This window comes from Tachyglossus aculeatus, chromosome 5, assembly GCF_015852505.1.
Source record: "Tachyglossus aculeatus isolate mTacAcu1 chromosome 5, mTacAcu1.pri, whole genome shotgun sequence".
NCBI lineage: Eukaryota > Metazoa > Chordata > Mammalia > Monotremata > Tachyglossidae > Tachyglossus > Tachyglossus aculeatus.
The window spans coordinates 83,076,521-83,090,930 of NC_052070.1; the positions used below are offsets into that span (position 1 = coordinate 83,076,521).

Sequence of the window (14,410 nt, forward strand, 5' to 3'; positions counted from 1 at the left end):
ACATAATAATAATAATAATAATAATAATAATAATAATAATAATAATAATAATGGCATTCATTAAGCGCTTACTATGTGCAAAACACTGTTCTAAGTGCTAGGGAGGTTACAAGGTGATCAGCTTGTCCCAGGTGGGCCTCACAGTCTTAATCCCCATTTTACAGATGAGGTAACTGAGGCACAGAGAAGTTAAGTGACTTGCCCAAAGTCACACATTTGACTTTGGACAACTCCTCACCCTCGGCTTCAAGGCTGTCCATCACCTCGCCCCCTCCTACCTCACCTCCCTTCTCTCCTTCTACAGCCCACCCTGCACCCTCCACTCCTCTGCCACTAATCTCCTCACCGTGCCTTGTTCTTGCCTGTCCCGCCATCGACCCCCGGCCCACGTCATCCCCCTGGCCTGGAATGCCCTCCCTCCCGACATCCACCAAGCTAGCTTTCTTCCTCCCTTCAAGGCCCTGAGAGCTCACCTCCTCCAGGAGGCCTTCCCAGACTGAGCCCCCTCCTTCCTCTCCCCCTCATCCCCCTCTTCATTCCCCCCCGTCTTGCCTCCTTCCCTTCCCCACAGCACCTGTATATATGTATATATGATTGTACATATTTATTACTCTATTTATGTATTTTACTTGTACATATCTATTCTATTTTATTTTGTTAATATGTTTGGTTTTGTTCTCTGTCTCCCCCTTCTAGACTGTGAGCCCACTGTTGGGTAGAGACCGTCTCTATATATTGCCAACTTGTACTTCCCAAGTGCTTAGTACAATGCTCTGCACACAGTAAGCGCTCAATAAATATGATTGATTGATTTATTGAAGTGGCGGAGCTGGGATTTGAACCCCTGACCTCTGACTCCAAAGCCACTGATTTTCCCACTGAGCCACGTTACTTGAGCCACGTGCCTCAAGTTCCCTCATCTGTTAAATGGGGATTAAGACTGTAAGCCCCATGTTGGACAGGGACTGTGTCCAAACTGATCAACTCGTATTTCCCCCAACTCTTAGAACAGTGCTTGATACATAATAAGAACTTAACAAGTAACATAATTATTAGAGGGAGACAGATGTTAATATAAACAAATAAATTACAGATATGCATATAAGTGCTGTGGGGCTGGAAGGGGAGATGAATAAAGGGAGCAAGTCAGGGAGAAGTCACGCAGAAGGAAGTAGGAAAAGAGGAAAGGGGGGCTTAGTCAGGGAAGGTCTCTTGGAGGAGATGTGCCACATCTCTCCTAGAAGTGGTGTGTGGGCAAATTTTGCCCATCATTCATCTTCCTCAACAGCTATTGCCCCACAGTTTTGCCCTCACTACTCAGGAAGACTCTATCTTCCTCAACCCAACCTAAATTTCCAGTGTTCAAAGCTTCTTTCCCTCCTCTGTCCATTAAGGGGAGGCTCAGGATAGAAGTGGAAGTACAGGGGCTACTGGGAACTTGATGTCCCCCAGAAAACAGGAGTAGCCTTTGCATGACAAATTGTTCACTTTCCCTGAATTGAGGCTGGACGTGTACATATAAGGGATCTTTCTGCTGGAAGAGGGCATTGGGAAGCCAAAAAATGCCAAACTTCCCGTTTTCATAAAACTAGCACAGCCAGATTCATAAAGACAGAGGATTATGTTGTTGTGCTGCCCTCCCTGCCTTCACTTTGACCACCACAACAAAACCTTGTTTCTGCCAGGACACTTCTTACAAGAGAGCCAAATTGCTTCCATGTTTGTTGGCCATTGTCCTCATACTACCTTGACCATTCTGGGTATGAACTGTGGGTGAGCATGCAGTCAGGGTACACAGAGTAATAATAATGATACTAATGATAAAGGTATTTGTTAAGTGCTAAATATGTGCCAAAAACAGTACTAAGCACTGGGATAGATACAGGTTAATCAGATTGGACCCCGTGCCTGTCCTGCATTGTGCTCACAGTGTAAGGGGAGAGGGAGAAAAGGGATTTATATCCTCCATTATACAGCTGAGGAAATCAAGAGACAGAGAAGTTATACTCAAGGCCAAATAGTAGACATGTGGTCATGGAACCCTTAAGAACCCAGGTCCCCGACCCATGCTTATTGTACTTGGCCACGCTGCTTCCCTTTCCAAATGGTTTTTGGAAAGCTAAGACCTGCTAAAGGTCAGTTCTGGCTTAGATTTGATTTCCCCAGGAGTCTTACTTAGATTCACTCACAGAGTCACTTTGGCTCTGGTTTTCTTGCTGTTTCTCAGTTTCCTCATCTATGAAATGGAGATAATAATGCCTACCTCCAGGGGAAGTTGGTATGAATATTTAACCATCTGAAGAGCGCTTTTGGAGTTAAATAGTTTCTGAGGCCTTGCATACCCAACGTGCCCTGGCTTGCCCAGGCTAGAGATTGTTAATTTGAGGTGCAGGTAGTTATTCTGGGGTGCACGGGGGTTGTTGCACTGAGGGGAAAAAATGAAATAATTTCCCCTACCCAAAGTAATATGACCATCTACTTGACCTTTCCAGTTGCCCAATCTCCTACACTGCCTCACTCCTAAACCAACTGCAGGGTCTCAGGTCCTGCTCCATTAGAACTTACTCTATTTATTTATTTTACTTGCACATATTTATTTTATTCATTTTATTCTGTTAATATGTTTTGTTTTGTTCTCTGTCTCCCCCTTCTAGACTGTGAGCCCACTGTTGGGTAGGGATCTTCTCTATATGTTGCCAACTTGTACTTCCCAAGTGCTTAGTACAGTGCTCTGCGCACAGTAAGCACTCAATAAATACGATTGAATGAATGAATTAGAACAGGGCTGGAAAGTCAGAAAGCCCCTCCCTCCTTTCTTCAGCCCAATGTGCTCCAACAAGCCTGGAGGGGGGACTTGCATGGATCAAGCCTCCAATCCCACATATCTCTTCATCCCACAGCCTGACAGGCTGAGAGCCCCACAGAAACCTCTGATGCCGCCTCTCCTTTTGATGTTGTAACTATTTCCAAACTGTTCTAATCCAGATGAAACATCTAATGAGTCTCAACATACTTCTGGCAGAAAAGGGACATCCTTTGGATATGTGATTTGTCAGCTTTAATCAGCAGTAATTGCATCACACAGGTGTGCTAAAAGCCCTTGTATTTAGTCTTGGAATAAGATCTCCCTCTACCTGCAATCCCCAGAAGCCTCAATTTACATATGGAGGCCTGTCTGGGTTTATCAAGTTGACTGATGTTTCCTTATTTGGTGGTTCATTTTTGGCCCGGGGGTGTAGGATGGGAAAGGAGCGTCTAAAGAAAAATCTAGCTGAAGACGCAGTATGTTGCTGTCAGTCTTTAAAGAAGAGACAGCTTAGAGCAAGTCCTGGAAGCTGAGTTATGGAATGTAAACGATAACACACCCAAAATTGGCTTCAGGGCAATGGAACATCTGAGAATTCTCTGCATTTATAAACCTAATATTTCAGTCAACCTGCCTTGGCTTAGCCATAAAAAAAAATGAAGGGGAAAAATGGTATAAGAACCTTCTCGAAACTCTGTAGTGGCCCTCTTCCCTTGTGAGATTGTCCCTGGTTTTCACCTCACACTTAGATGTAAGTGGGAAGTTTGTGTTCTAATGAACAATCTTCTGAAGGAAGCCAGGGAGACAGTCTCTATCCAGGGCTCCAGAATTGTGCCCCTTCAGTCAATCAATTGATGACATTTACTGAACACTTTGTGCATAATACTGTAGTAAACACTTGGGAGAGTACGATAGAGTAAGTAGATTTGATCCTTGCCCTCAAGGAGCTCACAATCTAGTGAAAGGTCAAAGTGTTGACAGTTCAGAATCCCTGAAAAATGCAGAACTGGGCAAAAAAAAATGAAGAGTCAGAATGCAGCAGAACGACTTGGATCTCAGGCCCTTGAGATTTTCCCTGTTTATCTCTGCCAAAGTTTGGATCCTGGCTTATTTTTATTCAGCCAAATTGATATCACTGGGCACTGAGAGGAATCATCAATAGGATTCCTAGGGCTTTTCTCATAAGGTGAGGAGATTGGGGAATTTGGAAAAACCTTTAAGTTCTGAATAGTAGAAGCACTTGTTTTGACTTTCAAATCAGATATTCAACAATTGGTATGTGGGTTAAGTAAAGAATAAATTTATCTAATGGGTCTGCCCACTGGCAAAATAATGATAATAATAATTGTGGTATTTGCTAAGAGTTTACCATGTGTCAAGCACTATTCTAAGCCTTGGGGTAAATACAAGGTCTCAGTCCTACCCAAAATGAGGCTCAGAGTCTAAGTAGAATGAGGAACAGGAATTGAATCCCCATTTTACAAATGAGAAAACTGAGGCACAGAGCATTAAGAGACTTGACCAATGTGTCACACAGCAGACAAGTGGCAGAGCTGGGCCTACATCCCAGGTTCTCTCAGGTCTGTGGTTCTTTCTACTAGGAGATGCTTCTCCTCTGTGGTATGATTGGGCACCAAATGCCTCAAAGGAAATCAATTTCATACAAATTGAAGGCTTCACTTACACTTTACATCTTGCTTGGCCTTATCAATAGATTGCAAGGCTTTTGGGGTGAGGGCCAGGACTATAGCGTTTCTCATCTATTTTTAGGCAGCGGAGGTTGAGTAAATGCAGACTCATGGAAATATAGGTACTTTTTCTGAAAAACCATTGGGTTCTTTGGAACCTAAACTTATGTTGGGTATGTTTTCACAAAAATAATAGTAATAATAATAATAATGATTATAATATTTAATGTATTGTATGTGCTAAGCACTGGGATAGATATAAGGCAATCCCCATCTCATACCTGAACCCACAGTGTAATAAAGAAGGGAATCAAGTATTTTATTCCCATTTCACAGATGAGGAAATGAAGCAAAGGGAAGTTAAATGACTTGCCTAAGGTCATGCAGCAGGGAAAGAGCAGGGCCAAGACTAGAATCTGGGTCTAGTCATTCTCAATTCAAGTACCCTTTCTGTTAGGTCATGCTGCCTTCCTGCTCATGTAATCGCATATTTCCTTTGGTGGACATAGGAAGTTGATACATAAGTACACCATATTATATTTGAAACCAGCCTTAAAAATAATGATTCTGTGCCTTGTTGATGAAGGCTCTGTTAATCAGCTGCACAATCCATGAGGTTCCTGGAGACAAGGTTTCAGAATAGAAAAGGTGGCTTTGAGACCCTCTTCTTCTAGGAGATTAATGGATCTCTGGGAAGATTAGGTAGAATCTAATGGTAGATTAGCAGCATGGTGTAATAATAATAATAATCATAATAATGACAGCATTTGTTAAGCACTTACTATGTGCCAAGCACTGTTCTAAGTGCTGGGGGGATACAAGGTCGTCAGGTTGTCCCACATGGGGCTCATAGTCTTCATCCCCATTTTCCAGATGAGGGAACTGAGGTACAGAGAAGTGACTTGCCCAAAGTCACACAGCAGACAGGTAGCAGAGCCGGGATTAGAACCCATGGCGTCTGACTCCCAAGCCCGGGCTCTTTCCTCTGAGCCACGCTGCTTCTCAGTAAGTAGACATGGGCCTGGGAATAAGAAGGACCTGGGTTCAAATCCTGACTCTGCCACTTGTCTGTTGTGTGACCTTGGGCAAGTTATTTCACTTCTCTGGGCCTCAGTTACCTCATCTGGAAAATGGGGAGCCCCATTTGGGGCAAGGACTGCATCCAACCCAATTTGCTTATATCCACCCCGGTGCTTAGTACAGTGCCTAGCACATAGTAAGTACTTTACAAATATCATCATCATCATTATTATTATTAGCAGTAGTAGTAGCAGTAGTATTAAGTGCTTGCTGTGTGCAGAGCACTGTACTAAGCACTTGGGAGAGTGCAATACAACAGAGTTGACAGGCACATTCCCTGTTCTCAGAGTTTTTTGGGTATGACTGAGCCACACCCTGGGTTTCACTAGACTCTCCCCAGGTTTTGTGAGGTTCCAGGGAGAGATGAGATGCGGTCGGGGGAGGAGTCCCCACACTCTGGGCACCTCTCCTGAGTTGGCGTTTGGGGATCCTGAAGCTTGTAGACCACTTGACCACTTGTTGAACACACTGACAGACCCATACACTCATCCTCAAAGTACTTGCTTGCTTAAATACTAAGGGCTCATAATAATAATAATAATAATGATAATGGTATTTGTTAAGCACTTACTATGTGCCATGCACTTTTCTCATATACTAAGTGTATGCTCAAAAGACACAAACAGTGGGAGAATTGTCTCCTTTCAGTTCCCATTTTATTTGGTTGTGGGGAAAATATTTTGAGAGGAAGAGGCAGTGGAAAAAGCATGGGCCTAGGAGTCAGAGGACATGGGTTCTAATCCCACCCCTGCCAATTGCTTGCAGTGTGGCCTTGGGCAAGTCTACTAACTTCTCTGTCCCTCATTTTCCTCAACTGTAAAATGAGGATTCCAGGTCTTTTCCCCAAAAAACTGAGACAGTGAGCCCCACATAGAACAGACTGTGTCCAACCTGATTCACTTGTATCTACCTCAGTGCTTAGAATGGTGCCTGATATAATAAGTGCTTAACAAATATAATATTATTATTATTAATAATGATGAAAATTAAATTAGACTGTGCCTTTGCCTTAGGTGGAATCATATATCCTCTTAGGCTAGTGACAGAGAAGGATGAATGGTTAGATTTGGTCAGAAGGGTACATTAGTAGCTTTGGTACATGGATACCCAATTGTTGGGTTCAATAGAATTCTGATGAACCTGGTACATTTCGAAAACCATTTGCAAGGATGGGTCCATCACTCTAGCATTGACTGGAATGTCCTTTTCTGGGTTGTAGAAAATTCATCATTTTGCCTATATTAAGGAGGAAACCCTCTTTGCAGGAGCAGTGTGAAGTTGCAAAATTGATTCTTTTCCTTGTGGGCAGGGAACATGCCTACCAATTCTGCTATATTATACTCTCCCAAGCGCTTAATACAGAGTTCTGCACACAATAAGAATCCAATAAATATGACTGATTTTTCCCTTGAAGCTTTCGATGAAGGCTGCAGGGGTCCCTTACTCCATGTAAGCGATCAGCTAATCCTGCCCCCTGTCCAGAGGCTGTTGGATCTGTTTACTAAGCACATTCCTTCAGGATCAATACACTGTCTGAAACCCTCACAAGGCATGAGCTCACTTGTGTTAACTTCGGCAATGTGAAATGAACAAAACTCTTTTACCTGGACCAGCCCCTGGTTCTGAGCCTTGGTGGGCATTTAATGATCCTCACCTGCCATCTACTGGCAAAGGGAGGAACAAATCAGCAGAGGAGAATGATATTGCTGTTTATAATAATTATAATTATGATACTTGTAAAGTGCTTACTAAGTCCCAAGCATTGTTCTAAGAACTGGAGTAGATACAGGTTAATCAGGTTGGACATAATCCCTGCTCCTCATGGAGCTGTCTTAGTAGGAGGAAGTAGGATTTAATCCCCATTGTACAGATGAGGTAACTGAGGTAAGAAGTTAAGTGATTTGCCCAAGGTTTCACAGCAGAAACATGGCAGAGCCGGGATTAGAATCCAGTTCTTCTGACTCCCACGCCCGTGCCCTTTCCATTAGGCCACACTGCTTCTCATGCTGTTGAACTGTAGTACTGAATTTTTGGTAGTTGTTTCAGTTGGTAGTTGGTAGTTTGTTCAGTGACTGGACCTAGAAGTCCTCTGGGAGTCAAGAGACTTGCTTTTTAGTTTTGATTCTGCCTGTGGCTGGCTAACATGGGTGAAAACAGCACCTGCACTTCTCAATGTCCTGCACCCCTGCCTAATTACTCTTTTGTTAAACTCCATGCCCCCGTGGGAAAGTGAACAGCAGGGACCAGCGGGTATAAATGGAGCTGCACAAGGCATTAACACTATAATCAATTGCTCTGTAAAGGGCTGTGGCTCATCTGTCAAAACTGAAGGGAGCCTCCATCACCACTGTATTTTTACTAGCCTGCACCCGGGTAGTCCAAAACAAAACACACAATAATGACAAAGAACTTAATGCTCTCTCTACATTCTGCTACCTAGTACACAGTCCAACGATGTAATTAGCTACAGGGGCTAAAAGTAGAATAAAAATGGCAGGCATGGCTTTTAGCATATTACAAGACATTTTGGAGACTATGGGGACTAATCTCTGTGCCCAATGCAGTGCTCTGAACACAGTTAGTGCTCGATACGATTGATTGATTGGTGGGGTATTTGAACCTTCTACACGGCTGAGAGACCTGGTTCTACTTAAGACACATCCAGTTTCTAGAGCAGCTTCACCAGTATCACTTAGGCAACATGCTTCACATCAACTGTCAGAATACGGTTAAAAACAATGAAGTACTGGAACACAGTCATCTCACCAGTAATATTATTATTATTATTATTACAGTATTTGTTAAGCACTTACTATGTGCCAGGCACTGTTCTAAGTGCTGGGGTGGATACAGGGTAATCAGGTTGTCCCGTGAGGGGCTCACACTTTTAATCCCCATTTTACAGATGAGGTCACTGAGGCCCAGAGAAGTGAAGTGACTTGCCCAAGATGAGACAAGTGGCAGAGTCGGGATTGGAACCCATGACCTCCGACTCCCAAGCCTGCGCTCCTTCCACTGAGCTACGCTGCTTCTCTGAACCATGCTGCTTCTCTATAATAATAATAATGGTGGTACTTGTTCAGTGCTTACTATGTGCCAAGCACTGTGCTAAGCAGTGGGGGGACCCAAGGTGACCATCAGGTTGTCCCACGTGGGGCTCACAGGCTTCATCCTCATTTTTCAGATGAGGGAACCGAGGCCCAGGCAAGTGAAGTGACTTGCCCAAAGTCACACAGCTGACAAGTGGCGGAGCCGGGAGTAGAACCCACCACCTCTGATTCACAAGCCTTGGCTCTTGCCACTGAGCCACGCTGCAACGGCTTAAAGTACAGTTCCATTGGGTGGGATATGTGAGAAGAATGGATGACACTAGAATACCCAAGCCACTGCTCTATGGTAAACCAATTAAAAAGAGGCACAGAAAAATGGGGCAGACAGAACAAGCAATTTAAAGGCAGACTGATGTAGCCTCAAACAATGTGATGTGACTGTTGGCTGTTAAAATAATATTATTAATGATAATAATAATAATAATAATTGTGGCGTTTGTTAAGCATGTACTATGTGCTAAGCACTGTTCCAAGTGCTGAGGAAGATACACAATATTCTGGTTGAACACAGTCCCTGTCCTGCAAGGGGCTCACTGCAGCAGTCCCATGTTCTATCCACTAAGCCACACTGCTTTGCACATAGTAAGCGCTTAATAAATGCCATTATTATTATTATTATTATCAGAGAGGAAGATGGAGCAGCCTGGTGGGCAGTAACTGGAAGAGAGGCTATATTAAAAGAACATTAGGCTCGGGGTAAGACAAACCCATTAGTACACAGAAGCAGTGTGACCTTAGTGGTTAGATCATGGACCTATGAGTCAGAGGGACCTGGGTTCTAATCCCAGCTCTGCCCCGTGTCTGTTGTGTGACTTTAGGCAAGTCACATCTTCTCTGTGCCTCAATTACCTCATCTGTAAAATGGGGATTTAGACTGTGAGCCCTATGAAGGACATAGACTGATTCCAACCTAGTTAGCTTGTATCTACCCCAGCACATACAACAGTGCCTAGCACAAAGTAAGTGCTTACCAAATACCATAAAAAAGGGAAACCTTTATCTTTACTTGAATACAATGTGGGAATGTCAATCACACCCACAGGCAGGGATAGGATCTCACAGTTGCTACTGTCTTTTCTCACAGTTGGTACTGTCTTAGAAAACAAAGATATTTGTGTACCACATACTACCACTGCTACTAAGCAGCGTGGCTCAGTGGAAAGAGCACGGGCTTTGGAGCCAGTGGTCATGGGTTCAAATCCCGGCTCCGCCAATTGTCAGCTGTGTGACTTTGGATGTCACAACTTCTCTGTGCCTCAGTTACCTTATGTGTAAAATGGGGATTGACTGTGAGCCCCCCATGGGACAACCTGATCACCTTGTAACCTTCCCAGAACTTAGAACAGTGCTTTGCACATAGTAAGCGCTTAATAAATGCCATTATTATTATTATTATGATCATCACTACTGTAACCTAGGGCACTTTACTTTTCAATATTTGGTTCTAGTGAGAGTGGGGAGGTGGTGTGACGAGGTCTTTTCTAATAATGGAGATGGAGCCACAAAATGGAAAATAAGAGAGGACAGAAAGCTGAGCAGAAGTAGCTGAGGCCTTGGGGAAGCCTCAACTTCACGTTGTTTTCATTAAAAATGTGATACCTATTGGTATCAACAAAAATAGTAGTGGTATTTGTGACTACTATGTGCTAAGTTCTGGGGTAGATACAATAAAAGTGAATTGGACACAGTCCCTCTCCTAGTTGGGGCTCAAACTCTAAGTAGTAGGAAGAACACATACTGAATCCCCATTAACCAGATGAGGAAATTGAGCCACTGAGAAGTGTAGTGACTTGCCCAAGGTCACACAGCAGGCAAGTGGAAGAGCTAAGATTAGAATCCAGTTCCTCTGATCTTTCCACTAGGCTATGTTGCTTCATGGGTTCTCTGATCGTTGCTTCTCTATCCACTCCATTAATTCATTCATTCGTTCAATCGTATTTATTGAGCACTTACTGTGTGCAGAGCACTGTACTAAGAGCTTGGGAAGTACAAGTTGGCAACATATGGAGACGGTCCCTACCCAACAACGGGCTCACAGTCACTCCAAAGTGTACACTGTCTCCCTCAGCAAAATGGCAAATGCCATTTGGTGATCAGGAGACCCAATCTATCAATCACACTTATTGAGTACTTACTGGGTGTTTACTGTACGAAGTGCTTGGGGTAGTGCAATCTAATGGAGTCAGACGTATTCCCTGCCGTTTTCCAATTCTGCCATGTTCCTGCTGTTTTAGGATTTTGGCCAGCAGATTGCTCAGCCATTGAAATCAGTCAGTAGAGTGACACCTGCTGAAACTGGGTACCACCCCTCAGGCCATCTGAACACAGGGAGAATATTAAAACCAACGAGTTTTAGAGGTCCCTAACCCAGGGGTTGGCCCAGGGGTTCAGAGCAGTGCCTTCACGCCTGAACGGAAGTCTTAGAGCACCCAAACCCAACTGGATGTTTGTTGTGTTATCTGATGCTCCACTAGCAGTTTGGGTGATGGCTGGAAGCTTTTCGGAAATATTCCCGAAATCGGAGCCAAATGAGGAATCGTATTTCCTCTTGTGTCCCTTCCTACTTCCTTGAAATCCTCTCCAGAAGAGGGAGCCTAAGCACTGACTTAGAAGTTATTTACCTTCACGTCGATGTTGTGTGCTACTGGTTCGGCAGGTACATTTTATAATTAACTCGAGATCTTTCACATCGCTGTGGCACTTGGAACAATAAAAGTAGGCCCTGGACAATGAAAAATCAAAAACGACTTGGGTGAGGTCAAACTCTGCGGAGGCACAGTGCTGAGTCAATTCACCTGCCATTAAGTTGCATTTGCTTTAGTGTTTTTTTCCCCATATAGTAATATAAATATACATATATATATATATATATATATATACCTTTTGACTTCAGTTATGGTTTCGGCAATGAAGAACCCCATTGTGTTCTTTTGCAGCTTAATCTGTGGGGGCGGATTTAGTAGTAGGCCACTAGTGGTAGAAAACAAAAATGTAATCATTTTTCCTTCCTCCTATAGTATACTTGCTAATTCTTTTTGTCACTGCTGATGGATTCGCTAAGTTAGAAGTTAATAAGAATTAGTCTCTTTTCAATGCCAAATATAATGGGAATTGCACATTTGATTGCATTTGTTTCAGAGCTTAATTCAGAACCCAGAGTTGTGGAATCCCCAGCATGACTAAGTTAAAAGAACACACTCTAGACAGGGTGCTTCATTAGTCCCTTTATCTGCTTCCTTCTTGGCAGTTTTCATCATTGACTTATGAAGCCTGCCATGGCATTCAGGCTTCTTGGGTGTACTTGATTTCATTTTTTTTTTTTTTTTTTGCAGATCCTGAAAGCTTTCAAGCTACTTTTCTTTAGCAATCAATAGTATCAATATTTTATGCTTTTCTATATTATATTTCTGTAATTACTGAGACAACACGTGGTATGAGGTAGTGCTTATGACCTGGTGAACTGGCAATCGATTTTATAGCGGAACAGCCTGGTTTTCAGCTGGCCTGTCCCCTGGCTCATGTGGATTCAACATTAGAAACTGTTTGATTTTCAGTACCAAGCCAATCTCTGCCACAGCTCTTGGTTGTTGGGTGTTTTGGGATTTTTGTTATCGTATTTGCTAAGCACTTGTGTGCCAGGCACTGTACTAAGCCCTGGAGTAGATACAAGCTAATCAAGTTGGACACGGTCCAAGTCGGTGAGAAGCAGCGTGGCTCAGTGGAAAGAGCATGGGCTTTGGAGTCAGAGGTCATGGGTTCAAATCCCGGTTCTGCCAATTGTCAGCTGTGTGACTTTGGGCAAGTCACTTCACTTCTCTGTGCCTCAGTTATCTCATCTGTAAAATGGGGATTAAGACTGTGAGCCCCCCCCCCCCAACCCCGTGGGACAACCTGATCACTTTGTAACCTTCTCCAGCACTTAGAACAGTGCTTTACACAGAGTAAGTGCTTAATAAATGCCATTATTATTATTATGTCCCCCAAGGGGCTCACAATATTAATCCCCATTTTACCGATGAGGTCACTGAGGCACAGAGAAGTGTAGTGACTTGCCCAAAGTCACATAGCAGACCAGTGGCAGAGATGGGATTAGAACTCAGGTCCTTCTGACTCCTTGTCCCATGCTCTATCCACTGGGCAACACTACTTCTCAATCCAATCTCTGCCACAGCTTCTGGTGTCGAGTTCTACAACTTGCATGCATTATCTGGGATCACACAGACATGGGAGAGGAATTCAGTGACTCTTGAATAAGAAAAGGGTCAGGTTCCCTCCAGGAGAAATGCTTAGAATTTGGGAGAGCAAGGCATATTTCTGCAAAATGGTGCATTTGGTATCAACATGTTACCCCAGGCCCTCGGTGTAACGTGACATCATGTATGTTGATGTCCAGTAGTTCCAAGTGCCATCACGGACCACTCTCACTGACTGGTAATGATAATAGTAATAACAATAATAATAGTATTTGTTAAGTGCTTACTATGTGTTCTAAGAGCTTGGGTAGATACAAGTTAATCGGGTCCCACATGGGGCTCACAGTCTAAGTAGGAGGGAGAACAGGAATTGAATCCCCATTTTACAGATGAGGTAACTGAGGCACAGAGAAATAAAGTGACTTGCCCAAGGTCACACAGCAGGCAAGTAGCAAAGCCGGGATAAGAACACAGATTTATTCCACTAGGCCGTGCTGCGTCCTAGAGGTAGGGTTAAAAGGTAAAAAAATCGTATCTTCATGAAGAAATGGACCCCTCCTGATGCATATCTGTTAGAACTATCATATGAGGAAAGTGGAGGGAAGCAACCGGTCTCATTAACTTTCTATTTCTCCGTTTTTCCAGGCTTTTCTATAATCTGTGCTGTTGACTTCGTCCTTTTGGTGACCCACATTAGGGCAACATTAGGACAGACAGAAAATATTATCTAGCTTGGGGCCAAACTGGTTTTGTTGTTTGCAGGTGACAGATTGTACCCTCTTGTCATTCCTATCCATTTTTTTAAATCTACTGAAGTATTTCAATCAGAATTGGAAAAAACAAACATGGGTGTTGCCTGGGTTTCTTCTTCTTCGAACAGTCCCTCCCCTTGTTACCAAATCAGTACAGAGCATCCCGGAGTCAGGTAGCGATGCGCTAATTTCAGATCAAGGACTAGCTGGGCCTTATTGGCTGAACCACCATCCAAACGAGGCTGGGCTTTTATCTACTGCCCATAGACACACGATCACCACCCAATATGGGCTATCCTTATGTAACTGTGCTCCAGGAAGAAATTGGATCACACCTGGTAGGGGCTTGTCTCTAATGTAATTATAGTATTTGTTAAACACTTACTATGTGCCAGGCACTGTACTAAGCACTGGGAAATTTAAAATAAATTAGGTTGTGTGCCATTCAGGTAAGCAATGTTCCTGAGGTCATATCTCATGGGTCATTCATTCATTCACTCAATCGTATTTATTGAGCGCTTACTGTGTGCAGAGCGCTGTACTAAGCACTTGTCATGGATTCTAACCCTTGCTCCGCCACATGTCTGCTGTGTGACCTTGAGCCTTCAGTTCTCTGTGTCTCAGTTACTTCATCGGTAAAATGGAAATTTAAACTATGAGCCCCACAAGGGACTAGGACTTGTGTTCAACCCAATTTGCTGTATCCACTCCAGTGCTTGGTATGGTGCCTGGCATATAGTAAGTGCTTAAGAATTATTATTATCATTATTATTATCATTAT

At 43.4% G+C, this 14,410-nt stretch overlaps 1 protein-coding gene across 2 annotated transcripts in view; it reads right to left on the bottom strand.

Annotated features, from left to right (window-relative positions):
- Window positions 1–14,410, bottom strand: part of KCNU1 (potassium calcium-activated channel subfamily U member 1) — a 112,607-nt gene that overhangs the window by 62,281 nt on the left and 35,916 nt on the right. For both annotated transcript variants that reach the window (XM_038746959.1, XM_038746958.1), the window contains exons 17-18: window positions 11,565–11,654; window positions 11,306–11,406 (exon numbers count right to left, since the gene is read on the bottom strand). In XM_038746959.1, the coding sequence (XP_038602887.1) occupies window positions 11,306–11,406; window positions 11,565–11,654 (191 nt within the window). The remainder of the gene's footprint in view (window positions 1–11,305; window positions 11,407–11,564; window positions 11,655–14,410) is intronic.